The sequence below is a fragment of the Canis aureus genome, chromosome 12 (assembly GCF_053574225.1).
Source record: "Canis aureus isolate CA01 chromosome 12, VMU_Caureus_v.1.0, whole genome shotgun sequence".
Classification (NCBI taxonomy): domain Eukaryota; kingdom Metazoa; phylum Chordata; class Mammalia; order Carnivora; family Canidae; genus Canis; species Canis aureus.
The window spans coordinates 58,682,687-58,700,955 of NC_135622.1; the positions used below are offsets into that span (position 1 = coordinate 58,682,687).

At 45.4% G+C, this 18,269-nt stretch overlaps 1 protein-coding gene across 7 annotated transcripts in view; it reads right to left on the reverse strand.

Annotated features, from left to right (window-relative positions):
* The window catches only part of ASAP2 (ArfGAP with SH3 domain, ankyrin repeat and PH domain 2), a 173,475-nt gene that overhangs the window by 143,797 nt on the left and 11,409 nt on the right, over positions 1-18,269 (reverse strand). Inside the window, exon 1 of one of the 7 annotated variants that reach the window (XM_077844172.1) lies at positions 9,323-9,406. The exons of the other annotated variants lie outside the window; for them this stretch is intronic. Coding sequence (XP_077700298.1) covers positions 9,323-9,391 — 69 coding nt within the window. The 5' untranslated portion in view covers positions 9,392-9,406. Of the gene's footprint in view, positions 1-9,322; positions 9,407-18,269 lie in introns of those variants that run through there. 7 annotated transcript variants of the gene reach the window in all.

The following is an 18,269-nucleotide window of genomic DNA, read 5'->3' on the forward strand; positions in this document are numbered from 1 at the left end:
ACACAGTCTGGTAAGACAAAGCTTTGTGAAGTGGACGTGTCAGACATGAGAGCTGGGCACAAAAACATCTGTTTACAAAGCCCTAGAATGTGAGAACTGAAACCAGGGCTCCTCTAGTCGCTGGTGTTAGAGATGAGAAAACCGAGCCTCCAGGAAGAAGCAGTGACTTGCCCAAGAACACAGAAGTTTCTACCAAAGACCAGAAGGATAACATCTAAGCTTTTCAGTTTAAGGCAGAACTTTGATTAAGAAATAAACTAGAGGGATCCCTGGGTGGCTCAGCGGTTTAGCGCCTGGCTTTGGCCCAGGGCATGATCCTGGAGACCCAGGATGGAATCCCACATCAGGCTCCTTGTATGGAGCCTGCTTCTCCCTCTGCCTGTGTCTCTGTCTCCCTCTCTCTCCCTCTGTGTCTCTCATGAGTAAATAAATAAAATTTTTAAAAATAAACAAACTACTCCCTGTGTGTGGGCGGCCGTTAAAAAAAAAAAAACTAAAGGGGCACCTGGGGGGCTCAGTGGTTGAGTGTCTGCCTTGGGCTCAGGTCCTGGGGTCCTGGGATGGAGTCCCACATCAGGCTCCCCAAAGGGAGACTACTGCTCCCTCTGCCTATATCTCTATTTCTCATGAATAAATTAAAAAATTGTTTTAAAATGAAAGTAACTAGAAGTTAACACTCAGAAGAAAATAAACACCTTTTATCTGATGCAGGAAAGGAGAACAAAAGAGAAAAGCAAGAAAGAAAAGAATTTTAACTGTGCTGGAAATAAATTATAGTTCAAATTACCAAGGCAGGGCATTGTTTTCTTTAAAAAAGTAAAATGTATCATGTGTAGCTCTCACACACACACAACACACACACACACACCCTTACATATATGCACATGCAATAATGGGGTAATAGGTTGCTTTCTATTTTTTAAAATTCTCTCAATCTTTAAATTTCCTTTTAAGTCTCAAGTGGAAAGTTTTCCTACTTTTATAGATACCGAGTTAAGATTTTTTAATACGGATAATTATGAAAGCAAATTAAAGTCAAGCTCTTTATAGGAGTACTAAAACAGTTTTAATTTTATTAATCTTCATTTCACAAAAGTAAGGTATCAAAATATACCCCAAAAGGAGGTCATCTGGCATACTGCACAGCACAAGGTTAAAGGGCATAAAAAAAAAATAATACAGGAAGAGGAGTCTAAGAGGATCAGCATTTTAATGCAACTCTTTGAAGATCTCCATTGACTTAATATACCTGAGTGCCCTGAAATCACGATCTTTACTTCATGGCACTTGATTAAACTTCAGCTTATGAAAATTTCTAAATCATCTTCATCCTGTCCAACTTAAAAGAAACTCGGGCCCACCAAGGCCCTCCCTCCTTTCACCAGGAAACCAGGGCCCAAGAGCAGTGAGAGTGCAGACGGCTGCCCCCTGGGCCCACCAAGCCCCCAGGAACTTGACAACCTTCTAACCCCAGGGGGGCTCTCGGTACATCACTAGCATCACCTGGGCTGGTGCACTGCAGCATGTTGAGCAGGACCCCTGGCCTCTTACCCACCCCTTCTCCCAGGATCAAATATGCCCTGGACCTTGCCAAGAGTCCCTAGGAGGCCAAAGCGCCCAGGTTGAGTGACTCTGTTCAAGCCCATTCCTACTGCCCCAGCAGGGTTCGAGGGGCAGCATCACCAGCCTCACCCTCCAACAGAGCTCTCCAGGTACCACCACCATGGCCACCCTCGGGGTCCAGAATCTCTGGCAAGACAGCCACACCAGCTTTTTAAATGCTTCTTTAGCTCTGCCCCAGGGCGGCGGCCAGCCACACGGCGGCATGGTGAAGGCACGGCTGGGCCTCACTGCGCCTGTCCTTCCCACAGCTCCAGCTCTCCCTCTGATTTTTCTATTATTTCACTCTCTCATGTATCAAGCTTTCCAATCAGCCTGCCAAAAGGCCTCGGGCTATACAAAAGAGAGCCGCTGCGTGATGATTTAAAACATCCGGCCTCTGTTAGAATGAGCAAGGCCTGTATTAAAAACTGAAATAACAGCAAGCTATGGTAAAATCAGACTGTCCAAAGGAAAGAGCCCTGTGTGCGCTGCATGTGCTCTGTCTGCCCCGAGAGGCGAGGCCGTCCTCGCTACTCTGTGTAATAAGGCTCTGAAAGCAACTCTGGCCAGGGGAGCTGGCATATTCTGCATCACCGCCACCCTGGTGCACATGAAGACAGGCCATCTGTTTGGTTCAAAAGGTCATCTAACTCAGTCAGGTTCAAAACTCCAGGCCCCATCTCTAATTTGATTAACTCCATCATTAGTCACTCTGGAGCCAAATGCAGATCCCTGCCTACGACATAAGAGGAAGCTTCCAGTTGGCGTGTATCAGGTCAAGGCAGTGAAACGGTGCATCTGGAGAAACTCGACTTGTTGGGAGACCCGAGGCAGGTGGGGGCGGTGGGTGTTCCTGGGGTAAGCAGAAGAGCAGGGCCATCTCCCCCCTCCCCCCCAGCCCCATTCATCATCAGGAGTACATTTCACACCACTCTGAAATTCTTCTCTCAACACTTCCCCAAACAGGATGTGTCCAATCAGTGAGTCATGAAAAATCGGGTATTTCTAAAAATCTGCTGGAAGGAAGGTGTGGGAGAAAATTTCTAAAGGGAGAGAACAAAAAGACAATATGCAAAGCTAATTAACCATGCAAAAGGCCGGAAGTGGGGTAGCTGGGCCCTGTATGACCTGACCTCACGGTGGTTGCCAGGCCTTTCATTTCACTCCATCTCCTGGCTCACCTTGAAAGTACAACCCACTACACCCCAGAACAAATCCATCTTTCTGCACCTTGTCATACCTACCCATCTAGTCAAACCCTAGCTTTTTAACCCGTTAGAGCCCCAGCTCCTGGATCTATCCAATGGGGAGTCAGTCCCCTGTTGCGCCTCGCCTGTCCTCCCCTCCGCCTACATAAAGGCATCCTAGTGCCCCCAGAAGTAATCTGTTATCAGTGCCCTGTAAGGACGCTTAGCACATGTTACCTTGTATTAGCGTAATTTGTGCACCATTTTTTTAATGTTTTTTTAAATTTATTTATGATAGTCATATAGAGGGAGAGAGAGAGGCAGAGACATAGGCAGAGGGAGAAGCAGGCTCCATGCACCTGGAGCCTGACGTGGGACTCGATCCCGGGTCTCCAGGATCACGCCCTGGGCCAAAGGCAGGCGCCAAACCGCTGTGCCACCCAGGGATCCCCAATTTGTGCACCATCTTATCTCCCTCCACTAGACCACAGTAGCAGTGCCAGTTGCCATGAGCCCTCTCCATGAGACAAGCTCTAGGCTAAATGTCCCATGTGAGTTTTCTCATTTAATTCCCACACCAATCCTCTGCCCAGGCAGTATGATTATCAGCTCTCCCATTTTATGGATTTAGGAGGCTCAAGGGAGAAAGCTGATAGGCAGATACATAGTATCATGATGAAAGCATGAACTCAAGAGCCTGAGTGCCCAGGGTTGAAATTCTGGCTTTACTCTACCCAGCTCAGCGATCCTGGGAAAGCTACTTTAATCTGTGTCCCAGTTTCCTCTTCCTTGAACATGGATGACACCAGTACCTTACCACAGAGTTGTCATTAAGGATTAAATACATCTAACTTGTGTTAAGCGCTTAGTGCCTGGCACATAGTAAGTGTTATGTAAGAGTTTGTTAAATAAAAGTCAACAGGCCTACCTGCCCAAGGTCATGCAAGTATTAACTGACTGAAATCAGTGTTTGAGTCCTGATCCAACTGGCTTCAACACAGATGCTATAGTCACTGCACAGGCTGAGGAATAACAAATTCCTCCTGGGACCGGACAATTTCTCATTCATCCCTGCACTCCTGAAAAAGCATATCGGTCCCGGGTCACCACACAGCTTTTAGAGGTGTTTCTAAAGAATGAAATCTGAAGAATTTATAAAAAGCTGTCTCCGAAAAGAGTTTAGAAACACTAAAGAACTACCAGGGCCTGCAAAAGAAAAACCTACAAAAAAAACACATAATAGCCTCTCATCAAGTAACCTTACAATCCGGACATCCATCCTGACTACGCTCTTTTGGAGACCCCGACATTAACAAGACAATATTCCAAACAGGAAAACAGGGTGACAGGGCAGGAGGTAACCATGGCTTCTCAACTCCCTTACTATCTGAGAGACTCTTCAGAGTCCCAACATAACACCCATCTCCCTTATAATTTTCACATGGACATTGATCACGATCACCAAAGCAACCCCTGCCGGTTAAACTCCCAGCCATCGTGAATAATAATTAGATGACTCACACAGTTTCAAAGCCACAGCTCTGAATCTCTCTGCTATGGAACTACTTTGTTCCCACTGAGTAAAAAAATAAATAAGCAGATTGGCAACATTGTCCATTCATAATAAATAGCAATCTAGAAATATACAGGTGATCCTCAGAGCTCTGCTGGAGCAGAACAAGACTGTGGCTAGTCCACATCTCACCCTGGAATTCCTTCCTTTAGAGCAGTAAGGCAATCTCAACCCCTCTACACAGGTCACAAGTGCTGTTCCCAAGGGATGGAGCAATTCAACCCAACTCTTAACTTTTTTAAGGGATCTACACTCACTAATTCAACTTTTCAATCACTACCCTCTAAAATCAAATCTCTTCCCTTCCCTTTGACCAAAGAAACAAGATTTCTATTATCCAGCAATATCACTATTTCTGGAACACCATGGGCCACTCCCCACAATCTAAGCTATACCTGCTGGCCACTTTTGTTCATTCAACAAACATGAATTATGCATCAGGCACAATTTTAGGTACTGATTAAAAATTCCTGCCCCCTTGAAGCTTATGATCTAATGTGGGTAAGGGGGAGAGAGAAACTACAGCTGCAACAATTAAAGAATTTATTAGATTAAGAGGTGGGGAAGGGAGGGTCAGGGAACTGGTGTAAACCATGATCAGTGCAGGCCTCTTGAGAAGGTGATGTTTGAAAGAGGGAAAAGGAGTGAGCCACGTGGATTACCTGGCAGGAAAGCAGAGAACTCTGGACAGAAGGAACAGCCAAGCACACAGTCGTGTGTGCAGAGCAGCCAGGATGCAGCATGGCTGCAGCAGAGGAAGGCAGGAGCATTTAGGTCAGAGAAGACCCTCTCAGGACACGAGGGTGGTATTCACAGAGCACCAGCAACCTTAACTCTTTCAGTGATTCCTAAGTGCAGGTCTCTGTGCTCAGGAAGGCCACAGGCTGATGGAGATGGGGTTGATGGGACAGTGCACGTGCTGATCACCAGCCCTGAGAGAGGTGCCACGGAGGCTGTGTGAAGCCAGGAGGCGGCTAACACAGCCTCCAAAGATGCTCCAGCTGAACTTTATAGGACAGGCAGAGACAAGATGAAAAGGAAGTGACTCGACCGGCAGAGGAGTAACATTCATAAAAAGACAGTGGTACGGGGCAGGGTGATTATGTTGTGTGGCTGGTGGAGAGAATGGGGATGGGTTGGAGAGGCAAGCAGGGGCCAGAGTCTGGTCATGAGCCAAACGTAAAGTCACAGTGAGTTTGAAGCTCTAAATTTAAAGGCCACGTCTTTGTTTTAGGATGAGCTCTGTGACTGCAGCTGGCGTGGAGGCCATTGGATAACTGAGCTGAGAAATGACCGGTATCCACTGCCACTGTAGGAATGGAGAGGAGTCTGAGCAAGAGAGGTTGGAGGACTAGTTAACCAACTGGAGGCAAGCCATGTTGTTTCACAGAGCACTTTCCAAAGGAGCACCAGTCCAGTTTAGACGGTGCTGCACACAGCCTCTCCAACTTTCCTGTGAAGCAGGAAAAGGCAAGGCTGCTAGAAGACAAAAACCAACCCCTTCCCTGACCCACTCCCAATGATGGCTGAGATGCTAAGACCGGGCAAGAAGTTAACGTGCCGGGGATCCCTGGGTGGCTCAGTGGTTTAGCGCCTGCCTTTGGCAGGGCATGATCCTGGAGTCCCAGGATCAAGTCCCGTATCGGGTTCCCTACATGGAGCCTGCTTCTCCTTCTGCCTGTGTCTCTGCCTGCCTGTCTCTCTCTCTCTCTGTCTCTCATGAATAAATAAATAAAATCTTAAAAAAAAAAAATGTTAACGTGCAGAAAACCTCCATAGAGCATCTGCAGCATGAGGCAGGAGGGGCCCATCAGCAGGAGTTGGGGATACAGGCAACAGATGTCAGGGACAACCAAAGGCCAGCCAGAAAGGCAGGCCTCTTGCTTTAGGAGCACCTAAGAGCAAGAACATGGCCCTCAGACAGGTCGGGGAGGAGGAATGGACAAAAGCAGGGCAGGGGTGGGGAGTGAGGGCAGGTGTCCTCGATAAAGTGGGCAGGCAGCCAAGTGTCTGAACAGGAGTACTGGGCAGAGCCTGGGCCTCCCAATGGAGGCAGTCTTGTCATACAAGTAAAAGCCATTTCTTGGCATTCGCTAAGCAAGTGGCAGGCCTATTCCATGACATAATAAAGCCCAGGCTACCACCACCACCCTAGACACCCATTAAAACCGAGGCTCAAAACTAGATGTGACTTCATCAAAGTTCCCAAGCAAGTCCCTCCGGGCTGAAGTCAGAGCAAAGTTGAGGAAGGGCAAGTCAGAGTGCAGGACAAGATGCAGAGCCTGAAAACCCTGGCAGTAGTCAAAAGGAGATGGTCAGCGGCTTCCAGGAGGGGACGAGTTCTGCCCAGAGAGCTGAGGGGCAGATTTGTGCCAGAACAGCCTTCTCATAGGCAGAAATGGCACCCAAGGATCCTGCTGGCAGGAAGAGGAAACCCTCTTGCCCCTGCTGGCATACGAAGGAGAAGGAAGGAAGTGGCTCAGGGAAAGTGACCAACATATAACCACAGACCAACCCGAGCCTGGGCAGCAATCCCCCCTCTGTCAGAAGGCAAGAAGCCCCAGCGCATGGGACATGCCAAGGGCCTTCCTCACACACCACAACTCCCCAGTCCCACAAAACCCTGTGGCCCTGTGCTTGTGGCACCGACAACCAGGCTCTGCATGGGGCCACGGGGCCCTTGTAGCTGTCCCAGACACTGCTGCCGCCTTGGCATCTGTTCTCATCAGAACCCGCACAGATCCTGGCTGATCTGAGAAGGCTGCTTCAGTGATCAGAAAATGCAGATGTTTCCCTGACGACCTTCCCTCTCCTTGCCCCAGACCCGCCTTTGCTCCCAGCCCAGAAAGAAAACAAGGAACGTCCTCTTCACCAAGGAGCTCAGGAGATGCATCCTCTCTACCAAGGAGCTCAGGAGATGCAGGTGCTATATTTAGCAAGCTGGCTCTCAGCAGAAGCCAGGTCCACGTGCAGAGGCTGCCCTCCACCCCTCCCACCCCTGCTTCATGAGGCTGCGTCTACCCAGGGAGAGCTGCTTGCAGTCTGATCACAGGACTGCGCTCTGGGGAACCAGTCACAGCACAGGTTTTTCTTGCTGGTTCCAGAAACTTCTGTAACACTCCTGCGTGGTAAACCTGTTCACCAGGGTCGGGGCTGACCCAGGTACACAGCGGCACATCTGTACCATGTCAGCATCACTGGTCCATCAGGTTCTCCACAAGACCCTGGGCAAACAAGCCTGTTCACTGCCACGCGCGTTGTTATGAGCGACTTGACGTTGCCATAGCAACCGCCTCGGTCTCTTGCCGCATTTATCAAACCATACCCTAATTGTTTGTTTACGCATCTGTTTACACCGCAAAACTGTCAACTCCTAGAAATTCAGGACGCTCTCTTTATTCACATTAGTAAGCGCCCCGGTGCCTGCACAGGATACGCAGAGCTCCAATGAATGATGTAAAAATAAGTAAACGCAATAATCTCTTCTTGGAAAATCATGAAGCTGTTCCCAAACAACGCCTTCCTTTCCTCTTAGAGCTTGGTGAGTATCTCTCCTCACTCCACACACTCAGATGAAAGGCCCCAACACCTCCCCTGTCCAGTTGAAGAGGTGAACACAGTGCACACAGCCCTCCCCACCAGGCCCTGCACTTGCTTACTTTCTTTCTTCTTAAGATTTTATTTATTTATTTGAGAGACAGCCAAGTGAGCACGTGAGGGAAGGGGGGAGCAGACTCCCCACTGAGCAGGAAGCTTGCCATGGGGCTCAATCTCACGACCCTGAGACCATGACCTGAGCTGAAACCAAGAGTCAGATGCTCAACCAACTGAGTCACCCAGGCACCCTGGCCCTGCACTTTCTTACCTTTCTTCAGGCAACTCTCTTGCCCAGGCTCAGGTACCCTGACCCTTCCTACCAGGCTCTTTCCTACTCTCTTTGCAATCATTTGTTCATCACTTACTCAACAAATCTCCCTGACTGGTTTTTGGTGTGGCAGGCCTTGTTCCTGGCTACCCCTGCCTGCTTGTGCTTCCTGGTCCAGTAAAGGTTCAGGCTCTGGCAGGAAGCAATGCTAGCCACGCTGGTCCCACTCTCCTCTCCAGAAAGGAGCTGGGCCTCTCCCCCAGGCTAGCAGCACACCCAGGAGGGTGCTCACATCTCTGACCTCTTTCGCAGCTGCCCCCAGTGCCCAGCTCAACACGAGCTAGAGACAGTATTCAGGTGGGTTATCAACAGATGGGGAGACTCCTCCATCAAGGCCCAAGGAAATTCAGAAGTGAAGACAACAAAGGTGCAGGTAACACCCCTGCAGTTGCGGCTGAGTGAAGTCCGGCCCACTGCCAACTACCCGGGGCAACGGCAAAGCCCAGCGCACACAGGATCACCTCCAGTGCACTCACCTTATGCACGCTGCCTACCCCTCAGCAAACTCTGCTGATGAAGCCCTTCCATCTCTCAACCTGCTTGGAGTCTTTTTCCCTGAATGTGAGATGTGATGACCCAGGGGGCAAAGAGGGACACAATCCTGAGAAGCCCAAGATAACTTTCCTTCCAAAGTACTCCCTTCCTGGTCTCAACGCCCTCAAATTCTTACTAAGACTCCTCTCCTTGCCAAGTCATCTTGACAGCCTGTCCTTAATCAGGCATTCCCACACCAGGAATAGTCACGGCCATTAGCAGGGAGCTAGGCAGCACTCGCTCCAAAAGGTGCCAGAAATCTTCCACCTCTGGAGCTGTAGCCCCATGGGGGTATTTGGAGCTGCTGGAAATGTCACAGAAATTCATCAGGAAACGACTACTGATGCACTTCGTTATTGTGGCACTAAAACGGAAATTTTAGTTACAGAGCACCACTATTTAGGTACCACTCATGGTGTCTTTGTCAACTGAGCAGCATAAATTTACATATATTAGGTACCAATAGACATAATTTGCATTTGGGTGTGCTAACTCACATACACATTCTGTTGTCCCTTGGGATTCTGAGAAATTCAATGTTGAAATGGCACCAGTGGTTTTTCTGCCCATGTGACAGCCAGCTGGAAAGATGGAAAGAGACCATTCAGTTGTCATTCACAGATGAACTCTGCTTAGAGGAAGAGCACCATCTACTTTGTCCAGCATAACAGAAATGCACCATCAGCCTCAAGATGGGCTCATTTCTCCTGCAGCCACCCAATCACCTTTCCATAAAGAAAGAGATCTGCAATCAAACATCAAAACAAAGCAATCAAAAGGAATGAGAAAATCATAAAAACAGTGACACAGACTCAAAGACTGGGTGCCACTTAGCTACCACCTAGAATCCCCTTCTCTTCTTAAGGATAACCAAGTGAGTAGGAGGAATGTAAAAAAAGGAAATATGCTATGTAACCAGAATATTCACTATGACACATGACAGAAAGAAACACTTTTAACACTAGAGAAAGATATGATTCTTTCTTTTTTCAAATACCCTTTGAATGAAAGGGTATTTCATTCCAATGATAAATAATTCAAGATTGATGCCTTCTCATGGTTATATGGCCAGAGTACCTCCTGTCACAGACAGGACATAAATTATTCCTTACACTAAAATTTGGGAGCTTTTAAAACCTTTATTTAAAGATTCCCCCCCCAACTTCCCTTAAATTATAATTACACCCACATTTATAATGTCATCTGAGCTTTCTTCTCCAATCTTGCTGCTATTATCTGGTTATTACGAATAAACAGTATCTTTTCCCGGAACAGCTAATACCACTAGTATTAATAGTAACCGTTATTATTAATTCTCTTCTGATGTAATGTGCAAATATTTCTAAAGTATCTGTCCTCTCCAGTCATTTCTAAAGACAGTAACATATAACTAATAGTGCATGTACAAAATTTTCAACCTCTTTTAAAATAAAAAGACAGGGCAATGAGGTTCCTAAGCTTAGGGAATCTATGCATATGCACATGCACTCCTCAATATTATACCCATACATTTTCTTTTTAACTCAAAAGAATGATTATTGAGCAGCTCTCAGCTGCTCAGATGGTTCTGGGTAACAGAAAGATCATTCACAAGGGCTGTAAATCCTTGTTCAAATCTCATGACCACTACCAAACTAAGTATCTTATTTTATGAAGCCATTAAACCTCTGGGAGGCTGTTTGCTCAGCTGCAAAATGGGCATAAGATTTGTCCCATCCAAACTATGGTTTGAAAAAAATTAAGTATAAATAAAAATAAGAGGGTTTTTTTGTTTTTGTTTTTTTAAGAGCTCCTGTTCTCAGGAGTTTGCAGTTTGGATTCAGGAAATAGGAACACAAACACAGGAAACAGGTCCACAGTGTGAATGGTACACTTGTTTTATAAGAGATTAATCATCCAAAGACATTTAGAGAGGGTCTGGGTCCCTGGCACTGCAGGACACGGGAAAACACCAACACTGTCCTCACGGCGAGCACACACCCTTACAACAAAGGGCTAAAGGGTGCAGCCAAGGTGAGGTGCCCAACATTGTAAGAGGTGCAGCTGAAGGAGCCTATTGTGATGAATGGAAATCTCTTTAGCACAGCATGGCTGGAGAAAGACTTAGAAGATAGAGGAGTAGGATTACAGAACCACAGAGGGGAGGAAATCCTCTGCTGTCTGACTGTCCCCAAGACACAGGACTCTCTCAAGCATCCTGCCTTGGTTTGCACATCAAATTCCTCTCCTTTCTCCCTTTGGGCTGGGCTCTGCTGACAATTACCCTGTCCCAGCCCATCCTCCATGCCTCCGTCAGGCCAAGGGGTGCTCAGCCTACAATCTCTCTCTAAACCAAGGCACTTCTCAACCCCAGGCTGAGAGCTGGCCAGGGAGCATCCAGATGGAGAGCATACCCAGGTGATGCCAGGTAAGGGAAGAGCCCGATATATGGATTGCTGACATGTGAGTAGGTGGGAAACAGATTTCTTTGGGTTTTTTCCAGGCTGCCTATAACCTATTCCTTGAGTCTGCCCTTCCACTCAGACATGCCCCCCCCGCCCCGCCCCCGCCCGGTCTAACAGCCCAGTATGAGAAGACAGAAAAGTGAAGCAGGATGACCCCTCCTGCAGTAGCAGGGAGAACCCAGCAGAGGCCAGAGTTCAGAATATCTTTAGCACAGCTTACTCCACCCATCTCCCTTTTACTATTGCCCTTCAACAGGCGGCAGGACACCAAGAAATGAGGCAAAAGGTATTTGGAGGAAAAAAAGCTCAAGAGGGCAGGAGGCAGACCTAAGCGTCCTGTATGGCTAAGGAAGGTGACCCTGCTCCCTTTGTACATACACTGGTGATTACTAGGCATATACGAATGTAGGTATATTATGCGCCTCAGATAAGTAAGTATTGAATGAGTAAGTTCATGGTTGAATAAATTCATGACTGGTCTGTTCTTTTTAAGTGGTCAGTTCCTTAAAGGTAGAGACAAGATTGTATCTCTAATATTTTTGGTGTAATGTTCACTTCTCACATACAGCATTATTACTCTAAATACGTGACCTGCTGCCAGAGATCAAATACTCAACCTCTGAGTCCCTATTGCGTGCAAGGCACTGGGGTAAGACATACATGCGCGAAACAAAGTCCGCCTTCAAGGAGCTCATCTGCTGCCACCTCCTCCCCAGAGTTTCCCTCATCCCCTCCCTGGTACAATCCTTATTTCTCCTTCCCTCTAGCTCATGAATACCTTCAAGGCATGAACTCTGTGGAGCCCAGGGCCTGGTACAGAGCAGATGATCTATGTATTTAATGAAGGAAAAACAAAGGCCTAAACCACCAATCAAACCAACCAACTCTGAGTGATGGCCAAGTCCACAGACAGGTCTGACAAACAGGTGGCCGCTGTTTTACTCCCCTGCAGCTATGTCCCTTCCTTGGATTTCCCACTGCACTATTTCAGACCCCAATGACCACCTTCTTGGGCAGTGGCCAGTGCTTCCCTATTGGGCCCCCTTGCCTTGGGTCCTCCTCACCCTCCCATCCCATGTCAGATTGGTCTTCCTGAAGCCCAGCTCTGTTCATCTCACTCCCTTACTCAAAAGCCTCCTCCCTATAACCCTGGATAGAAAAGGATGCTTCCACAGGTAGCACAGACCTCAACACTGCAGCAAGCAGAGATGTTCAAAATAGGGGCTCATGTAATATGTGGACCACTAGGCTAAACAGCTTTTTTTTTTCCTAAGATTTTATTTATTTATTCAAGAGAGACACACAGAGAGAGGCAGAGACATAGGCAGAAGGAGAAGCAGGCTCCCCGTGGGGAACCCAATCCGGGACTTGATTCCGGGACTCCAAGAGACCATGACCAGAGCCAAAGGTATTCAACCACTAAGCCACCCAGGCATCCCTAGACTAAGCAACTTTTAAGCTCACTACATGCAACATTCTGTCCAGGTTAGGACAGATTCTATACACCGAGAGGTGGGAAAACTTTCTCTATAAACAGCCAGATAGTAAATAAATATTTTAGGCCTAACAAGGCACATATATAGTCTCTGCTGAATAGCCTTTAGATTTTTGGGTTTTTACAACACTTGCTAAACTATGAACTCCATTTTTAGTTTTTTGTTTTGTTTTTTTGCATACAAAAACAAGCTCTGTGCCCCTGAACCCAAATTGCTTTGTTCTAACTTCCACAATGCCTCAAGCTACACCCTGTTGTCCTACTCCTTTGATGAGATTCTTACTCTCAAAGCCTGTGAGCACTGAAGAGGGAAGCAAGGACCACCACCCTCAGCATACAGGAAGCGGCCACATGTGCCGTGCACCAGCACACTCTCTACTGCTGCAGAACACTTTATGCTTTGGCACGTGAGACATCCCAGGTCGGTCCCAGGGATGGACAGACAGATGGATTGATCGACTGATGGATCAAAAGATGGATCAAAGGATAAACAGATAGGTAAGTGGACAGTTGGATAAAAAAGAACCAACAAGTGAGTCAGAGAGTACTGCTTTAAAAATTCAGAGAAGTGGGGTGCCTGGGTGGCTCAATTGGTTAAGCGTCTGCCTTCGGCTTAGGTCATGATCCGGGCGTCCTGGGATCCAGTCGTTCATGGGGCTCCCTGCTCAGCTGGGAGCCTGCTTCTCCCTCTCCCTCTGTCCCTTCCCCCCTGCTTGTGCTCACTCTGTCACTATCTCTCTCAAATACATACATACATAAAATTCAAAGAAGAAAATGGTCCTGATGGACTGGGGATGAGGGGAAGGTTTACAAAAGAAAAGACATGATTAATATACTTTTCAGAGTAGCCCCTGTGGCTTAGTGATTTAGCCTTCAGCCTGGGGTGCGATCCTGGAGACCTGGGATTGAGTCCCACGTCGGGCTCCCTGCATGGAGCCTGCTTCTCCCTCAGCCTGTCTCTACCTGCCTCTGTGTGTGTGTGTGTGTGTGTGTGTCTCATAAATAAAATATTATATATATATATATATATATATATATATACTTTTCAACAAAGAAATTAGGTATTAAGTGGGATGCTTTATAGAGCAGAGATCTTGGTGACTCTTAAAAAGATCTTCCTGTTTCGAAGGATGGCATGAGAATCTTGATTTTGCAAATAAAAAGAAATTTATTTCTAAACACACAGAAAGCCTTTTGAAGGGACAGATACAAAATCACAAAATCAAAAAAATTACCTCACATTCAACACTTTCTTCAAACTGCGTGCTGAGAAACATGTTGGCTGCTGTGGGTTCAAAGACCCACTCCTCATCCCAGGTACGGTCTGATATGAAGGTCCACCATGGAAACTAGTCACTGCAGGCAGGGGGAACTCCAGATTTGGAAGCTACTTCAACCCAAAAAGGAAGTGCCAAAATACTCTGAGGTCAGATAGGAAACCACACGGCTCATTCTCTCCCTCTTCACACTCTTTAATAGCAGACATCTGAGGGCCAAGGGCTGTCCTTACATATGTCCCAGAAACTGATTTCTCCACAGTCCAAACTCCATCCAGGAAGCTACACCAAAGGCCTCACTTGGGCCAACACCACGGAAAGGGGTTGTTCTACATGAATTAATTTCTCAGTAAACTAAAGCTCATCAAAATTACACCACAAAACCCAAAAGCTATTTTCATGCAAATTCTCCTCAGTGGAGGGCCTGCTTCCCTCCACCACAGCAGGGGGCACACATCTGGACCCTTCTTAAACAGGCTCTGCCATAGTGTTATGGCCTCAGGGACAACTTTCTGCAAGAGTCTAATTCCCTTTTCCTCCCTTCCACTGGCCTCAGCGGTTGAGCACTGGTCTCTGCTATTTCTATTTTACTATATGATCTTTTCTAGAACCTTGAGGATGACATGATCCTGACCTACAGAGAAACAAAATGGGCTTCCTAGTAGCTACTTTACTATTAACTGGGGGTTTTTTGTGTACTTCCTGGTTCTAATGCAAGCCCTATGGTCCCCAGCTTTCATTATTCAACCTAATGGTACATTTTCCTTTGGAAAAAACAGTAACTCTCATTTGCTGATACTCTACTCCCTAATCCAAACCAAAATCTGGCAAAGTGTCAGAACCCTGTAACAGCTCACCTTGTATCAGGGGCAGAAACAAAGCCCAGAATGTGACGTTGCAGGCTCTCTGGCTTTGTGCACAGATGCTCAAGGGATGCAAGGTAGTTCATAAATTAAAAGAGCAAATAAAACAGGAGCCCTTAAGAGATTTCATATTAGCTATGACTAAATCAATTTTGTCGTAAGATCAAGCCTCCTTTATTTTGCTCTGACCATGAAGAAAAAAACTGTGCATTTCAACAATTACACTCCTTTCACATTGCCACAGAAGATGATAAATCATTTTTTAAAAGATAGAATAAAGGCAGTTCTGGAAAATGGAGGCAGCATGGCAGGAAAGAAGGCCAACTTTAAACGTCATCACCAAAGCAGCCGCTTACCAGTGGGTCTGCAGAGATGTGGGAGGGCAGGCCTCGGCTGGAAATCCCAAATTAAAGCTTCCCTCTGGAGTCCCTTCTGGCTAGAATATCCTCTTTTAAAAAGAAAACATAAGGCCCTGAGGGTCTGGAAATATAAAGAAGTAGTGAAGGTAAAAGAGAAAGCAACGGAGAAGAAGAGGAGGAGAATGTTAAGCTTTGGACATCACCTAAATTGCAGCGTAAGAAACTTGGTCCCCAAGGAAAAGACAGAGACAGGAGTGTGGAGGAGGGAAGAGGGGAAGATGAAAGAGGCGAAGAGCCATTCTGCCTCCTTCACTGTGGGTTGGCAAACAATCAAGCAGGACCTCTTCCAAATCAAAAGCCTGCGACCTGGCAAGCCACAACCAAGACAAAGAAAAGCTACAGGTTCTGACAGCCCAGCAGTTCCAGTAGTAAACACACCTAATTCCTATTTGCCAAAAAAGAGATTTACAAGGTGAGAAGAAAACCAGGAATCTCAACAATTACCTTTTGTCAAAAAATGAGTGGTCTCCATGGTGAACAAATCAAGATGATGCTTATAGAAAGGAGCAACCAAAAAGCCACATTAACCAGCAAAAACAATGGGTTGTTCAGAATCTGCTGCTGCAGAAACAGACAAGGTCAGTCCCCTGGGCTGTAAACCTCCCAGGTGACTACTAAACATCCAGGCTGAATGAGGCAGATATCTGAAACCCACTTACTAACCCAAGCGAGGTTTTTAACTTACTTTGCAACTAGAGACCAAGCAGGCAGATCTTCCAGTTTCCTTAGTATTTTCAGGGCCCAGATGAGAAGGAACAAAACAAACTAAATATAAGCAATTTTGGCCACAAATACAAACTGTTTTCTTAATCCTAAAGTCAGTCATCCCATAAAGTAATTAAGCCCCTACTCTGTACAACCCACTTGGCATTTAAAGATGATTAAGAATTGATCTAGCAACTAGGCAATACAAAGACATAAAAGACACCCAGATTGTTAAGGAAGAAATAAAACGATCTCTATTTGCAGATATTATCTTAATACAAACAATCCTAAGGAGCACAGACATGCACAACACACATCCATGAAAACTAAGAAGTTCATCAAGACAAACTTCAATATCAATATACAAAAGATCAATAACTTCAAGATCAATATACAAAAGTTAATTATATTTCTGTGCATTAGTAATCAATGATCCAGAAATGAAATTAAGAAAGCAATTCCATTTACAATAGCATCAAAAGAATAAAACACTCAGTAATTAATCTGACAAAAGAAGTGTAAGATTTGTACAGTGAAAACTGCAAAATATTGTTAAAAGAAATTAGAGGCTTAAATAAATGAAAAACATCCCAAGGTAAAGACTAGAAGATGTTAAAAGGAGTTGTTAAGATGTCTATACTTCCAAAATTGATCTGCAGATTGAATGCAACTCCCAACAAAATCCCAGCTGGCCTTTTGGCAAAAATGGACAAGTTGATCCTAAAATTCACATGGTAATGGCAAGGGACCCTGAATAGCCAATTTTGGAAAAGAATAAAGTCAAAGGACTCAGGCTTCCTAATTTCAAAAATTACCATAAGCCTACAGTAATCAAGACTGTGTATTATTACTACCGATTACTAGAATAGAACTCAAGGTCTAGTAATAAACCCATCAAAGAACAAATAATTTTTAAAAAGGGTGCTCAGAGAATTCAATGGAGAAAGAATCCTTTTAAACAAATGGTGTTGGGACAACTGGATATTCACATGCAAAAGAAAGAAGTCAAATCCCTACCTCACATCATATGCAAAAACTAACTCAAAATGTATCAAGGACTTCAATGTAAGGGCTAAAACTATAAAATCCTCTTAAGAAAATATACGTATAAATCTTTGTGACCTTAATTTAGGCAATAGTTTCTTAGATACGACACCAAAAGCATAAACAATGAAAGAAAAAATAGGTATTCTGGACTTTAGTAAAATTAAAAACTCCTGTGCTTCAAATGATACCATCAAGTGGATAAAAAGTTCACAAAATGGGAGAAAGTGTGTGCAAATCACATATTTGTTAAGAGTCTAGTTTCTATAATATATGAAGTAGTCTTACAATTTGACAGTAAAGACAAATATCCCATTTTAAAACTGGGCAAAGGATCTCAAGAGGTATTTCTCTAAAGAAAATATACAAATGGCCATAGGCACATGAGACAATGCTCAGGACCATAAATTATCCATCAGGAAAATTCAAATGAAGCCCATGAGATACCAGTTCATTGCTCGAGGATGGTTATAATCCAAAAAACAACAACAAAAACAAACAGACAATAAAAAGCGTTGACAAGGGTGTGGAGAAATGGGAACCCTGTATGCTGCTGGTGAGAAATGTAAAGTAGTGCAGCCTCTATGAAGAGTAGTCTGGTGGTTCCTCAAAAAGTTCAACATAGGGTTGCCATGTGACCCAGAAATTCCACACCTAGGTATATACCTAAGAGAAAACATGTCTGCTCAAAAACTTGTACAAGAATATTCACAGCAAGGGATCCCTGGGTGGCGCAGCAGTTTGGCGCCTGCCTTTGGCCCAGGGCGCGATCCTGGAGACCCCGGATCGAATCCCACGTCGGGCTCCCGGTGCATGGAGCCTGCTTCTCCCTCTGCCTGTGTCTCTGCCTCTCTCTCTCTCTATGTGACTATCATAAATAAATAAAATAAAAAAAAAGAATATTCACAGCAACATTATTTACTATAGCCAAAAAGTAGAAACAACCCAAATGTTCATCAATCAATGAATGGATAAAGATGTCATAAATCTATACAATGAAGTATTACTCAGTCAGAAAAAGGAATGAAGTATAGACTGAACCTCAAAAATATTATGCCATGTGAAGGAAGCGAAAGACAAAAGGCCATATACTGGATGAATCCCATTACATGAAATGTCTGCAATAAGCAAATCCACAGAGATAGAAAATAAATTAGTGGTTGTCTGATAAAAAGGGAAATCAAGAGTAGCTACTAATGGG